General features: G+C 40.1%; 2 protein-coding genes across 8 annotated transcripts in view; one reads left to right on the forward strand and one right to left on the reverse strand.

Annotated features, from left to right (window-relative positions):
- The window catches only part of BRD10 (bromodomain containing 10), a 55,321-nt gene extending 39,409 nt beyond the window's left edge, over positions 1–15,912 (reverse strand). For 2 of the 3 annotated variants that reach the window (XM_080372262.1, XM_080372261.1), the window contains exons 1-3: positions 14,725–15,912; positions 12,424–12,624; positions 3,474–4,897 (exon numbers count right to left, since the gene is read on the reverse strand). In XM_080372262.1, the coding sequence (XP_080228388.1) occupies positions 3,474–4,897; positions 12,424–12,624; positions 14,725–15,239 (2,140 nt within the window). In that variant the 5' untranslated portion in view covers positions 15,240–15,912. Of the gene's footprint in view, positions 1–3,473; positions 4,898–5,527; positions 5,567–12,423; positions 12,625–14,724 lie in introns of those variants that run through there. The other variant, XM_080372263.1, reaches the window with a different exon arrangement.
- Positions 15,913–15,918: 6 nt separating this feature from the next.
- LOC308056640 (uncharacterized protein) overlaps positions 15,919–27,825 on the forward strand; it is a 37,285-nt gene continuing 25,378 nt past the window's right edge. For 2 of the 5 annotated variants that reach the window (XR_013924894.1, XR_013924895.1), the window contains exon 1: positions 15,919–26,996. The gene's annotated coding sequence lies outside the window, so the exon portion shown is untranslated. The remainder of the gene's footprint in view (positions 26,997–27,825) is intronic. The other 3 variants (XM_080372333.1, XM_080372335.1, XM_080372336.1) reach the window with 3 other exon arrangements.

Here is a 27,825-nt window from a genome sequence, read left to right on the forward strand (position 1 = left end):
GTAAAGAGTGGTTATGGCTATGATCAGATTTAAATCAAGTGTTTTTGTGAATTCAGAAAAAGTTTTACCAAATCTTTCTCTATTTTACACCGTAAGGGTATCTTTAAACACAAGATTTTGGAAGAACTTTGAGAAATACTACTTAGCCTTAAACATTACAAAACATCACAAAACCATAAAGCATTACCATGAATTCAACCCAATCCTATCCATCTCAGCCTAACAGCCACAGGACTACCAGACACTTGACAACCATAAGAAAAAGGATCTTGTAATACTGTAATGTTTTAGGAAAGTTTTCTCCAGTGAGGTCAAAATCTGAAGTGATGAAGTTGTCAGAATAAGAAAGGAAATGCCTCAACATACTACGAGGTAAAGTACAAGAGAGTATCAAAAGAAATAGGACCCTTCATACCATGTAGAGGACAATGAGATGAGATGCAGATGAGAAAATGTTTTATGCCCTCCACCTGAATGGCAACAAACACACCATCTGAGTGCAACTTCAAGTATCAGATCCAGCAGATCAGTTAGTCAGAAACACGGGAAAAGTAAAAGTGGAGAAGAGAAACTTCCATCATTTCTCATTGAATAGACACACAGGAAGTCTCTGCATGCACTCAGGGTTGCAAAACTGAGCAAATACCAGAGAATGTGTGACATAAAACCTTTTGTTAATCTTTTCAGGATTCCCACCTGCACTGACACATTTCCTCCCTGTCTGAAACTGACAGGGAGTAATACTGTGTTCTCTGATTATGAAAATATGTATAATTAAAACCTAAGTTCAGATGATCAATGGCATCTGGTCAACAGTCACAGATACTCTTAACAAAACTGTATACTGATTATTTTCTGTATTAAATTACCTCTGGTAATATTAAGCTCCTTACAACAATATGGAGTTGGAAAAACAGAGGTACATGGCATTCTATTGCTGAATTTATTATTCAGTCAAGTAAAACCACATATTAAAACTGAAGAACTGTTTTAACTCCCACATTTTTAGTAGTATGGAACACTAGTTTGTTTTATAACAAACTTCTGAAACATATTTGGGTCCTAAAATGCATTCTAATAAAGGATGATAATTGAATAAATAACCTCCATTATATTCCTATCTCTCATAATCAACATTAGATGAGCTTTGGTATTATGATGCTACAAAACCCAAACCTTTTTTAGAGTTTCACAAAACAAAAGAAACATTGCAAAAAATGGAGATCACATAATAGCTATACAGGTCAATATATGTAAGGTAACTGAGATAATGAAGAGCCAGGGATTGCTGTTTTCACTTAGCATCCATGCACATATGCGAGATACAAAGAGGAAACTGACTGAAGTAACATCCTCCCTTGATTCCAATTCTATTAATGAGCCTAATTTCCAATCTGTCAATTAAAAGACAGGAATTTTGAACAGAAAGAACTGCTTTTAGTTATTGCAATTAAGCATATTACAGTAAGCACTACAGTTTCCAGTAACAGCGCAGGATTTAGTCTGGATTCTACTCAAGACCACAAATTCTTCAACGTTACAGACTAAAAATTAGAAATTGAAAATGAGAATTTTCACTGAGATTATTTTCTGAGATATTCAGTGAGAATATCTGTAATATCTATAATATGATAGAATATATTTTATTATAAATACAATCATTCTGTGATAGCTGTTCATAACTCATTTCTTTTTTAAATAAAAGTTTAAACTCACATGCCAGTATTTACAGTTCTTCCAACAGCACTTCAAAATTTGTCTCTTTTTATCTTTAAACACTGGTGGTTCGATCTTGCCACACAAGCCCAACACAAAAACAAAACATAATTTTTAACTATTAAAAAGTCCTGCTAACACGCTATTAAGTATATCAAGTATCAAGATGGAGGCAAACAGGCAGCTTTTTTTAACTTTTGTTATTTTTCTGACACATATAAGAAAAGCAGTTACCACAGTAAACATCATCTCTATCAATTACCTTCAAAATCTACTTTCAAATATTGCCAGTCTGTTTCACTAACAGGGTTTGTCTTTCAAAACAATTGCCTATTAAAAAATGACACATGCTGTTCCAGGAGCATTGATTAATTCATAGAAAGTGTATTTTTAAGCATGAGTTGTAAAATGAGGGTTACAATGAAGATGGGGACCTACGTTAAATACTTTCACAGAAAAATAAAGCACAGTTGGTCCCAAGTTTTTCCCCCCGTTAGTTCTGTAACTTAAAGCCCTCTTATTTGTAATTTTGCTTAGTCATTTTGTTGTTGTTTGGTTTGTAAGAAGAATGAAAACAGTGATACATTTGAAGACCGAACAGTCACAAAAGTGAATGTAAAATACATCACTTTCTGAATACTACATATATGAACTTCAACTGTAACTCTTCAAATTTATGTTTAGATGTAGGCATTGAAATCTTTTTGGAGGGAGGGGTTTGTGAACTACATGGTAAGACAGTTCTTTGGGTATTCTGCACAAACATCTAGGATCTAAACATTGTTTACTTAACTTTAAATTTCCACTCAACTTCTAGATAAAATGCATTGGCATCAGACCTCTGAATTTTCTTACCCTTTAGAAGCCATTTTGTTACATAGATCTCTGGGTTTGGTGCTCTGCTTTTCAGCTGAAATCAGTATTTACACTGTTCTGAAGATAAGCTTGTTACTTCAAAAAACATAATGTTTGAAGCAGTCTAACTAAAGCTAAAATCTAGCACTGATAGCTTAGCTCATGACTCAACAGGAGAGCAGATCAACCTTTATGGTGCTTCATAGGATATCAACAATACAACTACCTGACAATTTCAACTGATTTAAAGACATTGTAACTTTACTGTTTTAAATTTGTTTTAGAATTTTCCAGTGAGATAACTGCAACATGGACCATTACCTAAAATACTTAGCTCGATTCTGCCCACATCGGTAATAAAAATGCCATCTGCACAAATTCTGTGTCTCAATTGTTGGACTAAGCAGAAACATGATAAGGCCTGCAGTCAAAGCAGTATGGTTTGGTGACCTAAGACTGCATGGTTCCAGTAGGAATGATTTTAGATTCATGATCTCATAATTACTCTACATTTCTTTGAAATTTGGATAAGGTAATATTATCAGAAAGTAGAGAAATATTTCCAGAATTGCTATGACATAAGGCAGCATAAAACAGCTTCAACCTATACTGATGCTAACCAGTCAGTCAGATTCATCCTCCTAAATATTTTTTGTAACAATTAAGTTCTCTACAGGTACATTCTGCAAATGGATCATGGTTTAATCAGCTGATAAGCTTGTTTTAAATGTTTGTTATTGAATGGGAAACTTTCACACTAAAATTAACATCAGAAAAGTCTAATGCCATAAGGCTGTCTTGTTCCACAAAGCAAGATGTAGACTAGACAGCTAAGAAAAGACTTAAAACCCAGAAATCAGTACCTTTGTAATTTTTACTGCAGGTTAAGAATGTCGACTTACCAGATTTGTGCTTCTTGTGTTTTGCTTTCTTTTTAATTATAAACAACTTGTTCTGGATCTCAGATTTATAAGATTTGAATGGATGAAGATGAATCTCACGCTTTCTTTGCAAGTCATCAAGTTTTCTGTGTAGATTTTCATGTAAAATATCCTTCAACTTTTTTTTCTTTTTCTTCTTTTTTGCCCGCAACTTATTTAATTCATTATTTCGCAGTGAGTTCTCTAGGATTGTTTCTTTAGCAGATTCATGGTAATTTATGCCTTGGTTGTCCCAGTGAGTGCCATTGACATGCATTTGGCAAGCTTTCAGTGTGTTCTCCCTGAATGGACTGATGTCTGCTTTTACTCTGGCCACTTCAGCACAACCTTGTCCATTCTCCACAGCTCTTACTTCTCCTGAAGTAGGGTGACCACCCATACCAACAACCTCTCCTGAACTAATCAAATTCCTCAAGTTCTCTTTACAGCAACCAGGTTTTTTAATGTTGCAGACTCTTGAGGTCTTGATTTCATATTTAATCTCCTCTGTAGTGGCTTTAAAGCTACTTGAATGTGTACTTTTTTCTGGACAGGTAACAATGGAGTTCACACTTTTCTCTACTTCTGTCTTGGAAAGATGTAGCAGTTCTCCTCTACCACAAGAAATGACCTCCCCATTGGTTTTGTTTACATATTCATGTTTTACTTTCTCTAATTTCATACGCGACACTTTTTTAACTTTGATGGGAGGAGATGGGAATTCAGGAGCCTGAAAAGGTTTTTGTTTGTAAATCCGAACATCTGCACCACAGAACTGTGGAAAATGAACATATGCGTTCTCCAAGTAGTCATAACCAAGAATTACTTCTCTGCATTCGTGGATAGGCTGACCTAGCACTGCATCCTGAACATCCTTTTGTGTTTCATACACAAAATCACAGAGACCTTTTAGCAGCCACACTTTTTGATAGAATGGTAGCTCATGAAATGGTTTTTCCTCCAAGGGATTAACTTCTCCAAGGACTCTGAAAAACTGAGGACACAATCCAAGTTTTTCTGCAGCACTTTTAGGATTGTCAGTCTGCCCTACAACAGTATACCAGTGTTGCACCTTCTGTCTGAGTGCTGCTTCCCAAGTCCGGTAAGAAAGTGTAGGCCTGCGATGTAATGTAGATCTGCGATGAGGAGGACTTAACAAAGAAGTCATTATTTTAGACAAAAAGGCATTACACTGAGGCATCAGAAGACAACGTTCCAATTCATAGAATACTATTTCTGGTAAATTTAAAATCTGTTGTGCTAAACAAAGAAAATGACCAATAGCTGGAATTTCCCACATTGTCTCCATCCTTGTAGGTGCTGCTTGAGCTAAAAGTGCCTTTTCCCATTCTTCTATTTCTTTCTGACTAGCTTCTTCTGCTTCTTTTCTTTCTTGCTCTCTCAGCCTATTAAAACAAAGTTCATGAACATTCTGTTATCAGGTGAATGAAAAGAAACTATGAAGAAAAAAAAAACAGAACTACAGCATGACAAACATACTTATCTTGAAGTAATAAAGAACACAGTACATAAACTTTTAATTCAGTTTGTCTTACTTTGGATTACACAACACATCACTGCACCAAAATGGGAAATTATAGTCTTTTATTTCTATTACTACTAGTTTAAAAAAGGGGGAAAGAAAAAAACCTGGCATATATCAGTAGTTTAGGTGGTTTAGATTTTTCTTTTTAAATATATTCCCTTCCCCAATCCATTTTTGGCAGCATTAAGTATTTCCAGCAAACTATCCATTTAAAAATCTCTGAAAACAAATTCCAGGTAAGTCTTACTTTCAAATGGTTGCCCTGTGACTTATGTGACCTACCTTGTAACTCCCTTCCTCAGTCACAAGTATACATGCCTAACTTACGTACTTCATTCACATACGAAAGCAATTTTCCCTCCCACCCATAGGCATGTTACTAGCTGGTTTGCAATGGTGGTCAAAAAGGAAACAAATATCAAGATGCATGAATAAATGATGGAAAATAACACCAGAAACAAAATGTTATTAATAAATGGTTTGCCCTCACCTGAAAAACTGTATTCAGTTCTGGTCCCCCTATCTAAAAAAAGGATAGAGCAGAAATAGTGGGTATTCAGAGAAAGAGGTTATCAGTAATTAGAGGCCTGCAAAAACTTCTGAAGAATCTGGGACTCTATGCAAAACACTAGCAAGAGGTAACATGACAACAATATACAAAACTAATAAGATAGACTGGGAACGTCTATTTACTTTTATTTATAAATTCATCATGAAATTTACAGGCAACAATTTTAAGTGGAAGAAATGCTTCCACTCCAGATAATCAAGCACTCACAGCTTAACATCTAATTTAGTAGAACACACGGTACATTAATTTAGTTTCAAAGTGAAAAATAGGACAACTGTATGAATCACAAGAACGTAAAGGGTTACCAGTAACAAGCAGGATCTTTCTTTAATGTTGCAATGGTAAACTAGTGTTTTTGCCTCGAAGCATGACTAGATTCCAAAAGCTCCAATTAAGACACAGTTGTACTTAAAGGAAAATATTTCTAGAGCTCATCCAAACTTCTAACATCTTTTCCTGTGAAGCTTCTACCACTGACCACTCAAGAAACCATCACCAGACTACATCATTGATGTGACCTGTTACTGGAATTTACATGTCCTTATTTCCAGATTGTTAACCTCCAGTTATTCCTCTGTAGACAAGTAGCAAATAAATGCCATGTATCCATTCAAAGCATCAATGTTTTCCAGATTCAGCCAAAGAGTAATGGTATGTTAAAATGTTTCCTTTGACAACATGAAGCTAATAGTGGCTTCTAGCCTGATGAACATGTATTTGAAGCATTAAGTATTGACTGGATATCTCAATAATTTACAAATGTGACAAACTAGCTTAGCCCCCATTTTAGTATCAATGCAAGAGAAATATGCCATAACCACAAACTTAAGATCTGCAACCTCTGTGTGTGCAAAACGACATATAACACAGTAAGATTCCACTAAATGCCTTATCTTATATAATTAAATTAAAATTCAAGTGACTTGCTACCATAATTTGAACAGCAATTTTTAATATTACATGCATGCATCGTTATTTATGTGCCTATCAAACACAGAAAGACAGATTCATGTAAAACAAAATTAAAATGTAAAAGCAAACAGGTCAGTAAATTCTCAACTTCACTCTCCCAATGCAGCATTAATGTAACCATTCAACGGATGCGATCTAAAGACAAAAATCTCAATCTGCAGCACTAATTTAAACATTTAATCAGTGTGGTTTAATGACAAAAATCCCATTTGCCATTCTAGGTGAATAAACCAGTAAATTCAACAACACTACTTGCATAGTTAAAGTGAGCTTTTTAAAAAATTTTTTTTCTATTTCCATGCATAAATATTGCATTAATATAATAAATAAAAATAAGCAACTTACAGGTGGGGTAGAGGAAGAAACTATATTAAGTAGAAAGTGTTCTCAAAAATAAATTTCAAAGCATTCCTAAATCCCACTCCCTCCTAGCTGTAAAACATGCTTCCAAATAACCTGCTGCCTCCAAAAGGTGTGAATTGTGTTAAAATGGTATGAAAACAAGCTTAAATATGAATAGAGAGACAGTGAGATAGAACAAACTGTAGAAAAAATATCAGATTTCAGTATTATTTAATAAAAACACAGGCCATAGACTACCTAAAAATTCTGCCTTTGCAAGCAGTTTCAACTTAGCAATTAGTAATTTAAATTGAAGTAGAATTCTCAAAACAAATACAATAACCTAGATTCACCTCTGTCCTGCATATCATAAAATGACAATCATTATACTATTTTAAATATCCTTTTAAAAAAGAAAAACATACATTTCACTTCCAAAAAGTCTGCCTTTTTTTTAAACTATCATTGTATCACAGTATCTGTAGTCATTCCATTCTCAGCAGACATTCAAGAGAAAATGTATATAATAGCACACTTTCATATCTTCATTATTGAGGTCTTCCTACTAGCTGGCCACCTTTTAGAGGGTATTGCTTTTTCCTGACGCTTGGGTGGGTTTTTTTTTATTTCTTGGTGCGCGGGTTTGGTTTTTTTTTTTTTGGGGGGGGGAGGGGAGGGGGGAAGTGGGTTGAAAGAAAGGAGAAGGATGAAGAGAAGAGAGGTGCTGGGGCAGAGGAGCAGGTGTGGAGGGTAGGGGAGAGAGAAAAAATGATATTTAGCAGTATCCTTTACACTAAGAAATTCTCTGGACAAACGTATTTGGCTTTTATGCTGACAGCAACTGTAAAAACACTTGTTTCATACTTTTACTTACATTTATAGATAATATCTTTGCAGACATGTATTGTGTTTACAACAACACAAAGCTATTCTAAGGTCAGACTAACAAAAGACAAACATACTCCTAGAACACATCTGCAGCAGTTGTTTCGCAGCTTTTGAGTGGATAAACCCATCACACTTGACATTAAAACTTAGCGGGCATGCTCCCCAAGTACAGATACCACCAAAATCAGAATCCAGACATAACCCCCTACTCGTCGCACAATTTTCTCCCTTAAGACAGCAGGCACATCTCACCAGCCAGATCCTTCTCACTTGCAACAAGAGATTTCACTTTTAAGGGACAGGAGGTAGAAACTACATTGTACTTTTTTCCCCTGGGTTGAGTAATTTTTCACAGGTAAAAGGTAAGGCATTGGAACTCTAATGACAAGGTACAGAGAACTGTTCTAATTCTACAATAACTTGCTTCTACAAACCTTTTAAAAATAAACTAAAAAGCTACACACAAAATAGCGATTTTACACATTAAACTAAATACATATTTAATAGCCAGAAGAAATTAAATTTGCAGATGTCCATGTGACCTTAATTGTGTATCTGTAACGTCTTACATCACATGACATATTCCACATTTTTCATAGGACCCAGTTAATTCCATGCCGACATCCTCATAAAAGACAAAATTGACTGTACAAGCATACCTCATTCTACAATTTGCCAATTTAAATTACTAACTTGCAGCTGTAATTGAAGTCTTTAAATGTTTTAATGAACATGTCTGAAATGCATCCCAGGATCACATTTTCAGAGATGTTAAAGACAGAGCTGCCTAGCATAATTGTCAACAAATCAAAGCCATACAAACAATTCACATTGAAGTCCACCAGTTAATTACCTGTCACTCACTGGTGGTTTTAAAAATTTCAGCAGGAATCTAACTCTGTTTCCACAGCTAAATGCCTCTAAATAGGCAAGCATTTCCAATTATACAATAATTCCACAATTACTTATTGTTAACTAACATGTAAGTTAGTATGTATATTGATATGTTACTTAATCAGCATGTAACCAAGCAACTGAGTCAAACCTCATGGAAATGTAACTAATAATCCAAAGAGGATATTCAATATTCTGGTAGTTAGAACAATTGAATAAAAGGAAAGTTAATAACCATACTGACAAGAAAAGTAAATCAGATGTTGTTACATACACACACACATATATATATATACTCGGCAGAGGGGCAAAGTGCTTTCACTACTGTACAGAAACTTAATAGCTGCAAAATAGTGAAATCAGCTTCGCAAAGACACCTCCATTTTTATATGTTGAGTCTTCCATGATGAATGTATCACCTGAGGGAGGCTATAGAGTAAATAAAGACAAAATGAAACAGATTGTGCAAGAAATGGATAAACTACACCAAAGAAGAAACAGAACTCTCTACCTATATAACAAAAATAAGAAGAGGATTTGGAGTAGTATTTCCATGAAGCTAACTACAGAAAAGAAGATAAAAACCACACTTCAGGATATTCTTGCAAAACATGCAATTGAAAAAAACTTGCAAAATCTATTTGAGGATTTTTTCGGAAAAAAATATTCAAAAACTATTTTGAAGATTTCATTTACTGCAGTTCTTTGTACTCATCCTAAGACACCTGTATCTTACAAGAGTATCTAAATATCTAAAGCAAAGGGTTAGATATTAACTTGGACTTCAACAGACAGTTTCTTCAGGTATGAGGCTAAGTTTGTAGAAAGGCACTTGCAACCTTACTTATCTGGGGCTGAAAGTATGTAACTCCTAGCAATGTGACTAAACAAGTTAGAAAGTACATGTATGTAAAGTGGTCAGCTGGATGGCCAGAAAGTGAAAAGCGAGCACTGTTTATGTTCCTGATAACTCATCTGCAAGTTGGGTGAACAGAAGGTGCTGCCTATCCAAACACAACTGATTTGCCAGCACACGAGCAATTTACACTACCACACTGCTCACAATGTTATGGGGAAAACCAGCAGCAGAGCTAGACTGGGAAGAAGGCAAAGTTCCATACAGTAGCAATTAAAATCCTAAATAGTTTACCCACTCAAATGAGTTGACCATCACAGTCACTCATAATCATATTCTGACACAGGATAGCCTATATTATAGCAACAGATTCAGATACTCTTTTACAACTGCGATAAAAGACTGAATGAAATAATCAATAATAACAATCAGTAAAATAATCTGTATCCACTAAGGTAGCACTTCAGTTCTAAGAATACATTAAACAGCAATTCTGCACTAACATTTTGTGGCCTCAAAAAGATGTGGATATTATTCAGTCATCTATTTTTACTAGAATTTTCATGGCAGATTTAATATAAGCTTTGAACAGATTTAAATGCAATTTCAGTGCAGCAAAATTCATTTTTATTACAAAAAAAATGAAGAGTAAGTGAAAGCCAAACTCAATAATGAACATGCATTTTGCCTGTAGACCAAGACTATAGCTCTAAGCAATACTGCAATGGATTACCAGAAGGTCAGCACTGTGCACTCCAATTAAACTACTCAAGTCTGCAATTTTGCATATAGTTTTGGAAGTATCTATTCTGTGCCAACCTCACCATGTCATATTTCCAAAAAAAACAAAACCAACAAAACCCACCAAGAAAACCCCAAGCTAAATAACAATTTTCTCTTCCTAACATATAACTATGCATTCAACAAAATCTATATTTTAGCAATAAATCAAAGTAAGTTTAGGAAGTTGTAAAACATTTTTGAACAAAAAGTGTTCCATCTTAGTGTTGCAAGTATGTACATTTACATATAAAACTTCAGAAATTTGTATCACACAATCATCACTGGCAACATATTCCTAATTTTACAGGCCTTCCAGTTTCCAACCCTTTTTAAGGAAACACTACTACTACGTACCTTTGGAACATTTTCACTTTGGTAAGTTGGGCAGTAATTGGTACAAAGAGGTCCAAGTTACTTTGAAAACATAGCCAATCCACGAGGAAATAAGGAAAGTTAGGAAGATACCAGAAGCATGATTATTGGAGGAGATCAACAGAGCCATTTTCAACCAGCTACCTGATGATACATATTTTAGGGCATAAAGAGGCAAGCTGTGATCTTTTTCTGTATTGTAGAACATTCTGTTGAATCAATCACTGTGGAGTATCCTTTGCACAGAATCTGGGACTTGTGAGCATATCCCTATGTATGGATTTAGCTGTTAATAACTACAGTTCTGCAGGAACATGCTTAAAACAGGTGTATAAAAGCAAAATTTTCATTTCATCAGGTAGTATGTTCTACTGACTCTATGGATGAATTCAAGTCCAATCAAAACATCCTTTTTCATAAGTGTTACCAAGTTCAGAGATCCAGAACACAGAGTTGAACACAAATCAAGAGAATTTTACCAGAGAAACAATAAACTTTGTGATCTTTGTTGCTTTGCAAAGTATGAGGTGGGTTAGAAAAACAAAGATTCACTCATTTCTAGGGAAAAGGTACTGGCTAAGACTTAAGTCAGCCAGAACTGTATGGTTTCAAATCTGTTGCAAATGAAGATTACCTGCGAAATGAGAGTGAACTGGTTCTATACGGGAAAAATCTCCAAAACTGTAAACTTTGAAAAAAACCTGGAAATACTTTGTTTCCTAAACCTAATGCTGTCTTACCATGTGCAAGGTTTTGGTAGTGGCGGGGGGCTACATGGGTGGCTTCTGTGAGAAGCTGCTAGAAGCTTTCCCTATGTCTGATAAAGCCAATGCCAGATGGCTCCCAAGACACACCCCGCTGCTGGCCAAGGCTGAGCCCATCAGCAACAGTGGTGGTGCCTCTGTGTTAACATTTTTAAGAAATATCTGCACAACAAATTGCAGCAGAAGAGAGGAGTGTGAATATGCAAGAGCAACAACTCTGCAACCACCATGATCAATGCAGACAGAGGGGCAGGGGGTGCTCCAGGCAGCAGAGCAGAGATTCTCCTGCAGCCCATGGTGAAGGCCATGGTGAGGCAGGCTGTGCCCCTGCAGCCCACGGAGGCCTGCAGTGGAGTAGATATCCACCTGCAGCCCATGAAGGACCCCACTCTGGAACAGGTGGATGTACCTGAAGGAAGCTGTGACCCTGTGGGAAGCCCACACTGAAGCAGGCTCCTGGCATGACCTACGGACCCATGCAAAGAAAAAAGCCCACGCTGTAACAAGTTTGCTGGCAAGATTTGTGACCCTGTGGGTAACCCACGCTGAAGCAGTGAGTGAATAACTGCAAACCATGGGAAGGACTCATGTTGGATAAATTAATGCAGAACTCTCTCCCATGGGAGGGACCTCACGCTGGAGCAGAGGAAGAGTGTGAGAAGGAAGCAGCAGCAGCGACAATGTGCGATAAATTGACCACAATATCCCTTCCCCATCCCTCTGCACTGCTTGAGGGTAGGACATAAGAGTATTACGGGGTGAAGGTGAGCCAGAAAGGACGAGATTGTGCCTTATGCTTTGAAGTCCTAGATTTATTCATGAACTTAAAGACAAAATGCACCACAACATTTATTTACCTAAAAAATCCTTAAGGAGCTAGCCCCTGTAGAGAACTAGGGAGGCATACTTATTTAAAACCAAACCAAAACAAGTTTTCCTATTACCTCTTTTCTTCTTTTGCTCTCAGCTGTTCCTCTTGTCTTAGAACGTGAACCATCACAGACTCAAACATGCCTGTTGACAAGCCTACTAAATTGCGAGGTGTGGAACGACGTCTTGTTGAAATGTATGCTGTTCCTTTCTCATCTTCCAGCCCATAGCATCCTCTAGATGTTACAGCTATCGATGTTTTCTCTCTTAAATGCCTAGAAGAAAAAAGCAAGCCAATTCACAATTACAAATTCCCTTGCCAACAGCACTTCAATACCTACACTACCAATCATAGATCAACCGTGTAACTCAAAAAAAAGCAGTTATTTTTCACCTGACATTTAGCTCCTTTATGGAATTCTAAACTTAAAACCAACATGCTAACATGAGCTATGTTTTCACATCTTCTGAAAATGGTCAATATATCTCAAGTAACCAAATATTATTTGTAGACTTGGAAAGAAAATACATCCACAATACCTGTGATAAACTATCACCTTTAGGAGACACCTAAAAATACACATGCACTTGTTGATTTGGGTTGGGTGTGCGTGAAACAGCAGTTTAGTTAAAAACTAAAGAAAGATTAAATGTGAAACACTGTATTTGGTTGTAAAGTTATGTTTCATCTTACACTGTTTCAAAGTACTCCAGCAGAACTGGTATGAGAAGTAACACTCTACCCACAACCTTTGAAAATATTTGAGGGGAGGGGGAAAAATTCAACTTCCTTTCAAAAGCAACATCCACTCTAAGGTAATTTTCTGTGGTTTGTAAATCTGAGAATCATACAACCAACACTGATTGCTTCCCTTGAGTCAATTGATGGGGATCATTGAGCTAAATACTGCTCTGTAATGAAGTAAGAATGATTATTCCAAGAATTGTCATTTGTCATTTGTGTGTGACATGTAAAAGAATGACAACAGAAACTGATTTTTTTTTTTACTAAATACGTATGTTCCTATTTGATGACACAGTACATACATTGAGGTCACTTTCTTACAGAGTTTCTACTAAAAAAGCATTGAGCATTCTCAGGTCCTACAGAATCCAATTCAACAAAGTCTTCAAGAAAATGCCCTTCAATTCAGTACAGTTGAGACATTACATTCACAACACATACAGAAATTAACTTGGCACATATTTCCAAGCTGGTTTGGTTAGCTATTTATTTTCTAGCAGTAAGTCTTTTAACCACAATTTCCGAATTTTTTTTTTTCTAAATCACCTTTACTCAAGCAAACTTGCAACATTCATGCCCCATTAGGCTCAGTTCCCTTCGCTTCTATCCCAAACTGTCCCAAAACAGCTGTTGCACAAAACCAGTTTCAAATACAGTGTTGCTACACCAACACAGAATACATTCACTCTGGCTTATAGTCAAGTTCTGTGCCATGCTCTTCAAGTGTTCCTACTACACACACTGCTGGCAGCTAACACTCTGTATCACCGGCGAGTTTAAGGTTGACAGACATGCACAGCTTTAAGCAGTTCCTAATACTGTTTCTTCTTCACCTTCACCCCTTGCCACAAAAATCCTCTCGGTTTTTACATGCACAACACCATGTCACTCAGAAGACTGGCAGACCTTTCAGTGTAAGCAGCCACCACGGTTTTCTGAGTATGACTAAACTAAGCCTATGTTAAACTCATGAGAAAGCATATATTCCAGTCACGATTTACACTGGGCTTTCTACACCACCACTTGACAGCTTTCTATGCTTCAGCTGCTTTGGCTGATAAACAAGTTCCTGCCAAGGGCTTATATTTAAACATACCAATTTCCATTTCACCATTTAAGACTGTAATATGCTAAGCATTATCTTTCATTTTATGATGATCAAAAAATAACCAATTTCAAAAGGTACTTTGGCTCAAAATTTTGTTCCTCCCTATTTTGAAGACAATAAAAATTTCACAGGCTAAAATTTACGATTTTAAAAAGCCAGATGTTCATACAAAGTTTAGGTAGTTTCACTTGCTTTTGACAGTATAAAATAAAGAAAGAAGCATTTCACATCTTGTCTAAACAAGTGTGCTTCCACGTTCATAAAGGGCACAATCTTAACCAGGAAATGCTGTGCCCTATTTTGCATTTTGGTATTTTCAAGTTTGGAATCTCTGAAGTTTTTTTAATTACGATTTTTATAGTTCCCAGTAGGAAACGTCCCCCTCTCTGGCAGTACTGACAGCTAAAGTGTTTTATTGTGTTTTTTTTTAAAAAAAACGCTAACAGTATTTTTCACATAAAGAAACACACCGCTTACATAAACAGGATCTGGCAAGGCCCCTATAGCATTTTCTACACCTACCGGGAGAGCAGCGCCAGCTTCTGTTCCAGCATCATCTCCAGCTTCTGGGCCTGTTTGGACAGCCAGTGATCTACACCATGCAGCCGGTAACATGTCTCCAGCATGAGCCGGAAATCACCCACAAAATCCGCTATCCCTGCATACTGCCCACTGGAAAACTTCTCTTCCATCTTCAATAGCCACATTCCAGCTGGTGACTGCTGAAGGCAGTCACTGCTCTCAGGGCCCGAGAGGGAGCTAGCTCCTTCTTCCTTGACAGACGCCTGATCCGCGAGGGGCTTCAAAAACGGTGCTGTCAGAGGTCGGTACTTCTCCAGGAGAAACTCGCGCAAGATGCGGTATCCCTGCTGCAGCTCGTGATTCAGGCTCCGCTCCCAGGCGCAGCCGTCGCTCTTCCCCGCCGCATCATCTGTCTCCATGTCCGGCTCCTCGTCCCCGCACGGAAGGCGGCTCGCCCCGGGCCGATCCGCTGACGAGTCTCCCCGCGCTGCGCCCGCGGGCTCTGCCGCGTCCATCTCCCACCCCGCGCACGCACAGCGCCTCGCCGGCTCCAGGGGCGCTGCCGGCCCCGGGCCGGCTCTTCAGCATCAGCTAGGGACCGCCGCGCTCCCCCTCGCCCTCGCCCAGCCGGCGAATCGACATCGGGCTCACCTACGCACAGAGACACGATTCAGTCCTCGCCACGCTCCCCCGCGATGGCCTCAGCCCTGCCCCCCGCCGCGGGGGACGGGCCACAGGTGCCGGGCACGAGGCAGCGGCCGGCCGCCGGCCTGGCCCGCCTCTCCCGGCACCCGCCTCCCCCGGCCTCCGGCTGGCGCCCGGGCCTGCGCGGGGCCCCGCCCGCCCGGGCACCGCGCCCTCGCCCGGCTGGGCCGCCCCCGGCGCGCCCCTCCTCCCACATCTCGCCGCCCGCGCCCCCTCGCCGTGACGGGGCCGCCCTCCTCCCCTCGCCCGACGCCCCCTCCTGAGGAGAGGGCGAGAGGGCGGGCGACGGGCGCCGTCCCCGCGCGGGCCGCCCCCGCCAGCCCGTGCTCTGCGCGGCGAGCGCTTCCCCTCCTCGCCTCACAGCGCGGCGGGGCCGGCCCGGTGGCGGCGGGCAGCCGTGCCAGCTAACGGCCGGCGCGAGCGGGAGGGGGCGAGGAGGACGCGCGGCGGCCCGGCGGAAGGGCGAGAAAAAGAGCCTCAGCGACTCACCCAGCGCGCATGCGCTTGAGTGGCGGCGGCGGCGGCGCGCTGGTTGCTTTAGACGCCGGGCGCGGTGGCGTCATCAGAAGGCGCCCGGCCCGAGCGGAGGGAGGGGCGGGGGCTCTGCGGGCGCCTGCGCTGCCGGAGGCGGCGGCCGTTGGTGCGCGCGCTGAAGTGGGGCGGGGCGGCCGGCAGCGGCCGGGAGGGTCCGTGGGCAGGTCCGTGGGCGGGGGGGGACGCGTCCTGCGGCGCGTCCTGCGGCGCGCTAGGGGGCGCTGCGGGCTGCTGCGTGCCGGGGTGGTGCCGCTGGCCGGTTGCACTGGGGGGGCTCGGCAGGGCAGTCGCCGCTGCTGCGCAGCGTCCGCCAGCCGTGGTCTTGTGCGGGGGATGTCCGAGATTTCCTCCTAAGGGCACCCGGATAACGGATTTTGGAATGTTAAAGGCGTGCCGTTAAAGATATTCAGCCGTTAAAGCGAGGAAGCCTGCAAGAGCAATGAGTTCTACCTGCTGAAGTACTGACTGGAGAAGTTGGTGTGTTGTGAATGGAACCTACTAGAAATCACGTTGATCCGTCCTGGGGGGTGCACCTGCAGTCCTTTCAGATTTGCCCTTCAGCCCTGCAGCCCTGCTCGCTTCACAGCGGGACGGAGGGACACTGCCTGCGCGCCAGGGTGCCGCAGCAGCAGCAGTAAGCCCCTGGGAAACAGATATTCATGTGCACAGCTTCGAGCTTGTCCCAACATCGTAAATGAAACTTTTAGTGTATCATGCTAACAAAAAGAATGAATGTAAGGGGTGGGGTGGTGGTGGTGGTGGTGGTGGTGTGTCAGGGTTTATTAGACCCATCATCTGCTCATATAGGGGCATTCTTTCTTGTACACTGCAAGTATCACACCAGAGACCTTGCTCATGACACCATGAGAATAAATCAGACTTTGCAATATAAAGAAATGTAGGAACACTCCCCTGTTGTTATTGCACTTACTCATTCTAAGGTCACTAGGAAATTTGTCACCTCCATGCCCATTTGGTCACAGCCAGCTTTCATAAATGCTTCTGTCAAGATGTTATTGCAAAAGAAGCCTGAGCGGAGACCACAGACGTGGTACCCAGCTCATGGTGCCATGCTTCCCCTGTAGGCTGTGCCTACAAGACAGAAGTTTGGGACCCACAAGGTTAGCAGAAGCGCCCTTTAGCCTCACCTTCCAACACCAGTCTACAAAGCCCTAGTACAGCCTATGTGCAAAGGCTGATCCTCGAGGTCCTGCCATCTCTCCTTATCACTTAATAATATTACAGCTACCTGATTTTATCCTCCAAAACCTCTTGAATTGCAGGCTCCACAGAATGGAGGTCAGACTCCTCAGCATGCAGGGTGTGTTACTGGAGCAGGTGCTGCAGCATTGAAGGGAGGTGATCTTGCCTGAAGGATCATGGTAAGTTGAGACCTTAGTGATCCATGCAAACATTAACCCAAGTGTAGCCATGTACGGCATGACCCTCAGGCCTGTGTTGTGCCATGCCAGTGCCATGGCCACAGGACAAACAGCCATCTCACGGGAGTGGGCAGCTCCAATGTTGTACTGGCAATTACAGCACCTCCATGACCTTACCTCTATCCAACAGTGCAGCAAGAATTTATCATGTGAATATCCCTTCTGTAGAAACAATGAATAAATTTGTTTTCTTGTGAGAAAATACTCTAATAGCTGGAATGGCCACAATGGGGTAGCCCTTCCACAGACAAGGTCTTCACAGTGTGCCCTGATCAGAGGCCCATTTGATGCTGTGCTACTCATGGCACACAGCATCTGAAGTGCTGTAAGGTAACAGTTCTCTATTTCTTTATTTCAAATTGCATTTGAAATAATACTCTGCAGAGTCTGAGTGCCTTTCTTACTGGGACCATAATGGATCAGCACATCCTTGTACAAAACAAAGGGAATGATGTCTTGTGTTTTCTCTAATAACAACCCAGGAAGAGTGTTCAGCTTGTCTAATTCCCAGTCCAAGGTGAAAGTGGAGGGTCACCATCAGAGGGACAGAAGTGTTGGAGGGATTCCTGTAACATATGTGAAGATTAAATCAACTGTAGAAAAAGTATGACCGAAGATGATGGAAAGGAGCCATCCCAACCCACAAGAAAGTGGGAATTACTAGTATAAATAAGAGTAGGTTAGACTAGCAGCTCTTTTAGCAGCTTTTTGGCTTTGGGATGTTCAGCCAGCAATGCTCACTTTCTGGTACTGCTGGGTCAATCAGATGGGAAAATTCATCCAAGCAGGACTCTTGGCCCTCTTCCCACATAACACTCAAGCAGCAGCTTCCCTCCTCCCTTCAGTCCTTGGCCTAACAACATGTAAGGCCACAAGCCTTCACAAGTCTTGAGATCAGGCCTGTCCTGGATTAGTGATGATCATCTCTCCAGTAATCTTCAAAATAAAGCTTTTCTTTCTTCAGGGCCGTGCATGTCCTTCTCCTGTATTTCAGTCCCATTGAAACATGTGTTGCTTGCATCCTTCCCACTGTAGAACATGCCTGCAGCCAGACAATTTGCAAGAAGTCTGTTAGCCACAGGAAGAGCAGAGTGAAAGAAAGCTTAGCAAGACTATAGACAGTCCAACTGTTTCAGCTGGACCAAACACATACTGTTGGAGGGGAGAGGGAATTGTAAGTCATATTCTTTTTGCTTGGGTACTTGGTACTGCAGCTCTTGTTAGTCAGCACTCTGCCTTGCATGCCTTACTGTGTCTCTCTGCTCCTGGCTAGCCTGCTCCCTGACACTTACATTATACCGACTACACCCGCTTATGATTGCCCAAAATGTGAGAGGTGTTCTCCAGAGGGCCTCTTCCTCTCTGAAATCCAACTGCACAGAGACTGGAAATAGCAACAATAAAGTGGATTTGACTTTTGTCAGCCAATCAGTTACCATCTTCCCAGCTGCTTAAAAGCTCTTAGTGTACAGGTGCCTATTACGATTTCTTTGAGGTGGCTGTCTTCTTAATGAAAGAAAAAGAATTTGTAGTCTCTGGAATATGCAGTTTTGTGATGGGGAGAGAAGCTATCATGAACTACAAAGCCAGTATCTGTTTTCTACTTTTTTTTGCATTCCAAAAAGTTAGAATTTTTGTTCAATGCTTGTCTTTGAAAATGTTTTGTTAGTTCCTCAAGTCAGTACTGAGATAACATGGATGGTATATATCATATGCTGCTTATCTAAATAAATAAAAGCAGGTGGTTTTAATGTATGTTTACCTTTCAATTCCACTGTTTTTTAGGGTTTGTTGGTGGTGGGTTTTTTTTCCTGAAGAAGGGCTTATTTGCCTGGAACTTCATTTATACTTTCTTCAACACTACTAGGTAGCTTAATAAAATTTGCTACTTCTTGCTATACATCTGGCCTTGTCTTGAGGCTATGAGAAATTGTAGTCAGAATTCTGCATACATTCCATAGATTAGTACCTGAGAAGCCACGAAATGTGATGTCTGTAGATTTTGGTGTGATAACATCTCAGCTATATTCAGGTCTGCCTTAGAAAACAGATCTTTTCATCTATGGTGATGAAAGAAATACAAATATTAAGACTACACCCTGAAATTAAATCTACAGTGAAGAATGGGGCCACATATGACAAAGCAAGATAATAGCCTTTATTGGGAGCTGTGACATGTATCACCAAAATATTTGAAAAATGATATTTTTTTTAAAGTATGCAATCAAAGTAGGATAAAAGAATAACAAACAGAAAAAGAGAAGGTACCTGAAATTAATTATACTGGCAAACAGATCATTGTATCTACCTACAACAACTTTTATGTGTCATTTTGTGTTCTGTAATGAAGAATTACATGGCATTTAACAGAGATGTACGTACTTTCTAAGTCTTGCCATGAGTGCACTGTTGAATAAACTGCAGTCACCCAGATATGAATGTCTGCTTCTGACTGGAAAGAGAACTTATCCAAATGTGTTCAAATAATCAACAATTCTACAGTGTGCATTGTATGTCACTGTGGTTGGTTGCTGGTGTCAAACAAAAGATGCTGTGGCATTGCTTAGTCACCTTACACGCTGAACACACATACAAGACAGCACTTGTATCCTACTGTGTACCAGTCCATCAATGAAGAATAGTGGAAAGACTGGGCAATACTTGAAAATTATAAATAAAAATTATGATCTGTATTTCTGGATAACTACAAATACTGGTGCTTGTTCTGGAGTGTTTTCACAAAACTTGTAGGAAACCATCAGTAAATTTTGGTTAAATGTAACCATCTTCAGTCCACCCAACCACATGTCCTCTGTACATGTTTTGACTCTACATTCAAAGAAAAAACACAGTTATTTCCAAACAGAAGATTTAGAAAAGTTGGAGTAAATAAATGAATGAATAAATATAAATAATTAATGTTTTTCTTAATATCATTTTCACAGAATCACAGGATAGTTGAGGTTGAAACAGACCTCTGGAGGTCTGTTGCCTCCATGCTTCCATGCTCAAAGCAGGAGCAACTAGAACAGCTTGCTCAGGGCTTTATTCAGTTGGATTTTGAGTATCTTCAAGGATGGAGGCTCCACAACCTGTCCAGACAACCTGTTCCATTTCTGCCAAGCTGCTTTCCAGTCAATCAGTCCCAAGTCTGTGCTGGTGTGGGGTGTCATTCTTCCCCAGGTGCAACAGGTTGTATTTCCCCTTGTTGAACTCCATGAAGTTCCTGTCAGCCCATTTTTCCAGCTTGTCAGGGTCCCTTTGAGTGACAGTTTGTGGTGTATCCATCTGGTGCATCAACCACTCTTCCCAATTCTGAGTTCTTTGCAAAGTTCCTGGGGGAGAACTTTGTCCCATCATCTAGATTGTTAATGAAGATATGAAACAGTACTAGTCTCTGTATCAACCTGGGGGTACACCATGACTGTCTGATCTCCAAGATGGACTTCATGCCACTGATTACAACCCTCTAAGCTTGGCACCAGTTGTGGAAAAATTGCTTGGAGGGGAGAAATTATAGAAAACTGGGACCTAATGGAAGTTGTAGTATTATAACCTGTTTAGGGTAAAATACAGTTGCCCCTTTCAGAATGGTTGGCATGCACACAATCTACTCCAACATGGCTCCCTTGCCAACACAACTTGCTATCCTAGAGGAGCAGTGGAGGGTGGAGTGGGATGGAGACACCTCGGCCAGGCTCTGCTGTACTCCCTGCAGGACTGGGAATGTGATAGTACCATACAGCTGATAAGCCACATAGCGGCTGTCAGGTGGAAAATGTAAGAGATGTCTGTTGCTGAGCCAACAACTCTGGAGAAATTATTCTCCTTAGATGAACCTTGCTCATTATAATCTCATTATAATCCTAATGCACACCTCCATCCCAATGTTACCTACCTCCAAGGCATGGCCACCCCTCCCTGAGCATGCGCTTTCTATTTCTTATAACTATGTCTTTAAATGAAAGTGAGAGAATCTTACACCAATCAATAATAAAAGTGTATGACTAGAGTCACTCAAATTCCACTTGAGAGCAAAGTATTAAAAGTGAATGAATGAGAGGAGGAGTTAGGGAAGACTCCATCGTAACTTTTGGGATCGGGTGATGGACTGAACCTGTCTTCTCCTCCTAGGGACGCCTGCTGGGTAAGAACTTTGTCTTATGCACGCTAAATAACTTACACTAGCTGTTATTAGTGATTAATGTTTTGGCTGTATACAGTTTGGTTGTATGTAAGTTCAAGCTTGTTTTTGCAGATAGTCCCTACCTATTACAGGCAATCACAAATCTTAACTTGTCACGATTTCATAATAGTGTTATTCTGCAGAAAGTGTTAGCCCTTTGTGGGTGCCAGCTGTTGCTGGCAGCAGGTAACATTCAAATAAAGTGGGAAGACCTGCTGAGGGTCCCCCTTATGCTGTTGGTGTGTTTCCCTGAACAAGTCAGTCAAATTGCCCTTCAATCCAGCGGGACTGTTCAGTGAAGGTCCCTGTAATGGTACGCTGACAGAGTGGTCAGGCACAAGGGTCTCGGCTTTCCTGGGGTGCTGACAGACAGATCAAAAACACAGGGTTGGGAAAATCTTCACCTCCTCCCTCCCCATCCTTTTTACGTGACACCAGTTTTAAACCCACCTCACTTACCTAGCTCATATTTCATCAGTTTGTCAATAGGTATGCACTGGGTGACTGTCAAAAATCTTACCAAAGACAAGGTAAACAGCATCCACTGTTCTCCCGTGATCCACCACACCAGTCATCTCATCACAGAACACTGTCAGGTTGGGTTGGTAACACCCTGATAATTCACCCTCCATGAATCCATGCTGACTACTCCCAATCACCTTCATGTCCTTCTTATAGTGTAGAAATGTTTTCTAGTATTATTTGTTTCACCTTCTCTGGGATCAAGGTGAAATTAACTGGTCAGTACTTCCCTCAATCCTTCTTCCCATCCTGCTTGGAAATAGGAGTGGCATTTGCTGTTCTCCAGTCCTCAGAAACCTCTCCCTGTTGCTGTGACTTTTTAGAGATAACCAAAAGTGGCCTCACAATGGCATTGGCCAGCATGATCAGCACTTGCAGGGGCACTCTGTTAAGTACCGAGGGCTTGTTTACACTCAGCTTGTTTAAAAGTTGCATCCTTCTGTACTGAGGATAAGTCTTTGTTGTGCCTTATTGAAAATCCCTATTGAAATCAAAACAACTAAAAAAAATAAAAAAATAGAAGAACTTACCTCATTTTAAAGATACAGTATGGCCTCCTTTTGTGTAACTTTTAATGTGAAAATGTAAACTTCTGAAATGCCCCTTTATATTGTGTTACTCCCATTCTCTTCTAAAATTAACCCTACTCTCCTTTGGAATAGAAAAGCTAAAGCCAAAGTTAATGTGACTCAATTTTGCATGTAAGAAAAGAAGCTACTGTATGAGAAGGAGATATCCTGACAGCCTGCAGGTTTTCCCCTGTACGCAGTGAAAGCACATGGCTTATAACATGGCTGGGTGTTGCAGCATAGTACTATGCAGTGGGCTACTTCTGCTGAACCGTTTCTGTGGACCTCTGCCGCCCAGCAAGTGAAGAGAGAACATCTTTTGTGAACTCAAGTTCAAGAAGACATCATCCTGTTGTTCCTGGAATCACCAAAGATGACGTAACTGATAGTGAAAAACAACTGCAGTAACATTTGTCCCAAGAACTCTAGACTGAGAAATGTTAAAAAACAGTGAAAAGGAGCAGAAATAGCTTCCATGTATACAGTGCCATTTTTCACTTTTGTGTGTGTGTTTTTAAGAACAGAAGTTTCTCAAAAAAGACTTTGCAGCAGTGGTCAGCATAGGCATTACTAAATCATTAGTCTTCTGTTGTATGCAAAAACACATGGAGATTTAAGTAAGTCCTGCTGTTTTGAGTAGTAGAAAGCTTCACCGTACAGTAGAATAGAATTCTTTAACGACAGTTTGGAAATACTGGGAGCAATAGATAGGCTAAATAGACTTGGTTTAGTCCTATATACATCTTTGGCATGCCATGTAAACAGGATGTGAAGTAAGATAAAGTTGGCTGTTACATGCTCATGTTAAAATGTTCTTAGAATATTAAAAACCCCTATCGTATCCAAGAAAAAATGTATCAATAGATTGCACTGTCAGTTTGTTTTAGTAAGCTGCCAACTATATTACGTTCGATATCTTCATGCCTTTGGGGGAGAAAGACCTCAATGTGAAGAAAAAGAGGAACTTCTCACACAAATATCAATATATGTTCTGGTATAATGAAAATATAATCTGTATTCTCTAATAGTAAGTCACTGGATTTCAGACTAGAAAATTTGTATTCAAAACTAGAGCAAGTATTTTTGACCTGACATCTCCAAAATCTGAAAATCTTATCTTTCACATCTGATTTAATGTTTTAAGTTGCTTTCACTGAAAATGTTTTGCATTGACTTTCTTTAGAATATTACTATTTGTGATCAAACTTTTCCTCAGTGTTAATCTGGCAATACACTGGAGTCAGAATTAGAAATAAGTCTTTATATCTGATCTTTTTTTTGGTGCAGTCCATTGGCTGTTTCAGTTTTGTTCCACTTGAGAGACTTTGAGTGAGGTCTCCTGCAAATTGTTTGCAGATTAACTGGCTGATAAAATGTGGCTGCTGGTATTTACTGTATGTTCAATATTATTTGTGCAATAGTGTGTGGTACCAGGAAACTTCTTTCCTTCTCACTGCTGCAAATACTAACTTTTTGCAGGTAAATATCCTTTCACCTAAAAAACCCACAAAAACAAACCAGTTTTAGGCAGTTGTTTTTCTTGTTACTTTCCATGCTGATAATTGCACTAAAACTAATTTTATAGTAATTTTGTTGATGTTTTTCTCAATACAACTCTTTTCTAAAGGCTTTTGTCTTTCAGGGTAATTTGGTGTGAGATACTAATTTGAACTAGAAGAAAATTTTGAAAGTATGTGCAGTGCTGGACCAGACCTAGTGTTGTAACTCTGGGGATATAGCTATTAGTGGGGTCCATGGCTGATGAATACATTGACTTTAATGGTGAAGCTAGGAAAAAAACAACAACCAACAAGAACCAAACAAGGAAGAAGAGTAAGAGACAGAGTGACAGAAAGGGAAGAGGAGATGCAGGAACCAAGAAGGGGGTTGGGAGGCTGGGGAGAGAAAGAGAGAGAATGGAAAACACTATTGCTGATGGGAGCACGTGCTGGTCAGGGAAGGTTCTGCACAGCTGGTTTATTGCTGAGCTTTCTGCCAACACTAAACTTTGAAATATAATAAAATAAAACCTCTATTTATTATTGAAGACCACTACTGATCTGGATTTAGAAAGACTCTTGAGATCCAGAAATGCTCAATGACATAGTCAATTACAGTCTAAACAACAATAAAGTTTAAAACAAACCACAAGGGCTAAGATGGAAGGTCAGCTGCAATAAGCATTTACGTGGCTTAATCCACCTAGACTGTATCAATTATTAGTTTGAGATAGGTCCTTTTTGTGGCTGCTGCTGGCTTATGTTATTATTTAGCTATTCTACAGTAGTGTTGGTGTAGTGCATGATAACATTCATACAGCTGGTCATTTAAAATAAAAAATTGTTCTGTGCTGGACAGACCACAAACTCCTCACTTAAGCCTGGAATGTTACCTCGTGGCCTAAGAACAGATAAGCCTGTAAGGATGGTAATGTGACATGCAGTCTACATGTTGCAACCTGGATCCATCTGCTCCTTACCAAAAAATACAGCTGCTGAAGTGTCATCCGATCTTTGCCCAGTATAGCCTCTGAACGACTGTATTAAAAAAAAAAAAAAAAAAAAAAAAAAAAAAAAAAAAAAGCTTTTACTGCATCTGACATTTTTCATTGCATTTGTTCTTGTCATGTTCAACCTGGCAAGGTAGTTAAACATCACACAGCAGCTTGCTCACTCCACCCCCACCCCCAGTGGGATTCAGGAGAGAACTGGGAAAAAATAAGTAAAATTCATGAGTTGAGATACAGACAGTTTAATAGGACAGAAAAGGAAGTGAAATAATAATAACGATAATGATGATGATGATGTTAAAATAATTAGAATATACAAAACAAGTGATGCACAGTGCAATTGCTCACCACCCACTGACCAAGGGCCAGACAGTTTTCAAGCAGTGCCCCCAGCCAGCTTTCTCCCTAGTTTATATACTGAGCATGACGTCCCATGGTATGGAATATCCCTTTGGCCAGTTTGGTTCAGCTGTCCTGGCTGTGTCTCCTCCCAGTTTCTTGTGCCTCCCAGCCTATTCACTGATGGGGTGGGGTGAGGAGCTGAAAAGTCCCTGACTCAGCGTAAACACTACTTGGCAACAACTAAAACGTCAGTGTGTTTTCCTATATCCAAAACAGCACTATACGAGCTACTAGAAGGAAATGAACTATCCCAGCTCAGTCCTGTACTGAAGCGACAGTTCTATGTCATTACATTTAGAATCTTTCCCACATTTTTGAGTCTGCTTGAGTAATAGCCAAAGACTTGAGATTTCAAAGTTTCATATTGCTTTGTCTTTAAACATATCTTTTTAAAAAGTCTTTCAACTGACCTCATATACTGCCAGTGTCCAGTGAGGGCTTAATGAACTAAAAGAGACTTTTCCTAAAACAAACACAGGTAAAATACTGAACTTTCTTGACACAGTACACAAATTATAGATAAAAGCAGTAGCTCCTTGATTTTAAGAAAACACAAAGTCATCATTGGTTTTAGTGGAGTTTAACTATTTCAATGATGTATACAAAAGTGTGATTGACTCCTTTAAAAATGCAACCTTGTGTATTGAAACAAATTTAGTGTGTATGACAGAGGACCAACAGGTGAGTGAAGGGTAAGGAATGTACTTAGGCAGATAGATAAAGCCAACTGAACATGCCAAATGTAATAAAGACAGACCTACTTCTTGTATGATGAAAACCATTATCTGGGCTTTATGGGCAAAGAAATACAGCACACCCACTGTAAACGAGTTCAGTCATGACACAAGCAGTCCAACTACTGCCATTGGTGCAACGCCTGCAAAGCCCATTTAGTAGCTGGGTAAATGTTTAAGCAGTTACCTTGTTTCAAGCTCCCTGCTACACTCCTACTTTTAATGTGTCTATATTACTGTAAACCAGCATCTGTCCTTGAATCAGCCTTGGAAGAAATGACAGATAACAAGAACATTATCAGTGACGTAAAACATCAGAGCAGAATTTATAAGGATATTCAGGCATTTACGCAGAACTACCGGCTAAAAATCTGTGTGCAGCTTCAGGGAAGACAGCTTCTGTGGCATCTTAGAGAAACACTTTTTAAAGTTTGTTGTTACTGTTTCCAGCACTCTTGGAATTCCAGCAGCAGTTAAGAGTTGTGAGAATATTGATGCAAATGAGTGAATGTAGAAATCTAAAAGATTAGGTCCATGCCAGACTTTTCTTTTATTTAGCGGTTTGGCTTCCTGCCATGTGTGCAGGCAATAAATTGGCTGTAGCAGAGCTGCTGCTAGCATTCTGCTGAGTAGAAGTGTCCCAGCAGAGACAAAAGCAGGCAAAATAAGGTAAGCAAGAATGGAAAATACAGTAGGGGCTTCAAGCTAAGATTATTTTATCAGACTGCTTGTTTAGATTCTAACAAATAGTGATTTTTTCAGTTGACTTTAAAATCTTCTGAAAATTTTCTTCTTCCTCAGTCTAATTTATCCCTGTTTTCATATATTTCTGTATCTAGTTTAGAGTATAGATTTCATAAATCCTGTCTGATTTGAAAGAGATGAAAACTTCATTATTTAAAAGCTATAGGATGCCAAAAGTTCTTTTTAATCCACTGTTAAATTTTAACAAACTTGGAGGACTTCCTTAATGTTCTTTGGAAGCAGGACTGGCAGCTGCAACCCAGTACACTCCACAAAAACAGCTCTGATCCTTTGATGGTCTTAGAGATACCTTGTTATGCATTTACCAATATAGCATGAGATAAGATTTGGATGGTACCACTGTGTGAATGAACCCCAAAATTTTAAATTCTGTTTTCATGTACTGAATTTGGTTTATTTTTGTGCTTGGATGTGCCTGGGGGTTAAGTGGAAGAGAGAATGGTGGCTAAGAAAAAATGAGATCAATAAGGTGTCAAGAGAAGCTACGTAAAAGGCTTTCTTTGCTGCCTTCATATAAATGAAACGGTACTGTCTATGTAGCAGGAACAATTTTCAAAGTCCCTGTGCTTTGAGGGTGATCTTACCACCATTGGCCATAAATGTGCTCCAGTATACCTGATTTCTGCAGTTTAAAGAGCTACAGCTCAAGTTTTCTTTCTAGCTTAGCTGCAAACTAAAATAAAACAGATCCAAGTTTCCAAAACAAACCGTGGTCTGCAGCCAAGAACAGTAT

This window comes from Falco punctatus (genome assembly GCF_963210335.1).
Source record: "Falco punctatus genome assembly, chromosome: Z".
Classification (NCBI taxonomy): Eukaryota; Metazoa; Chordata; class Aves; order Falconiformes; family Falconidae; genus Falco; species Falco punctatus.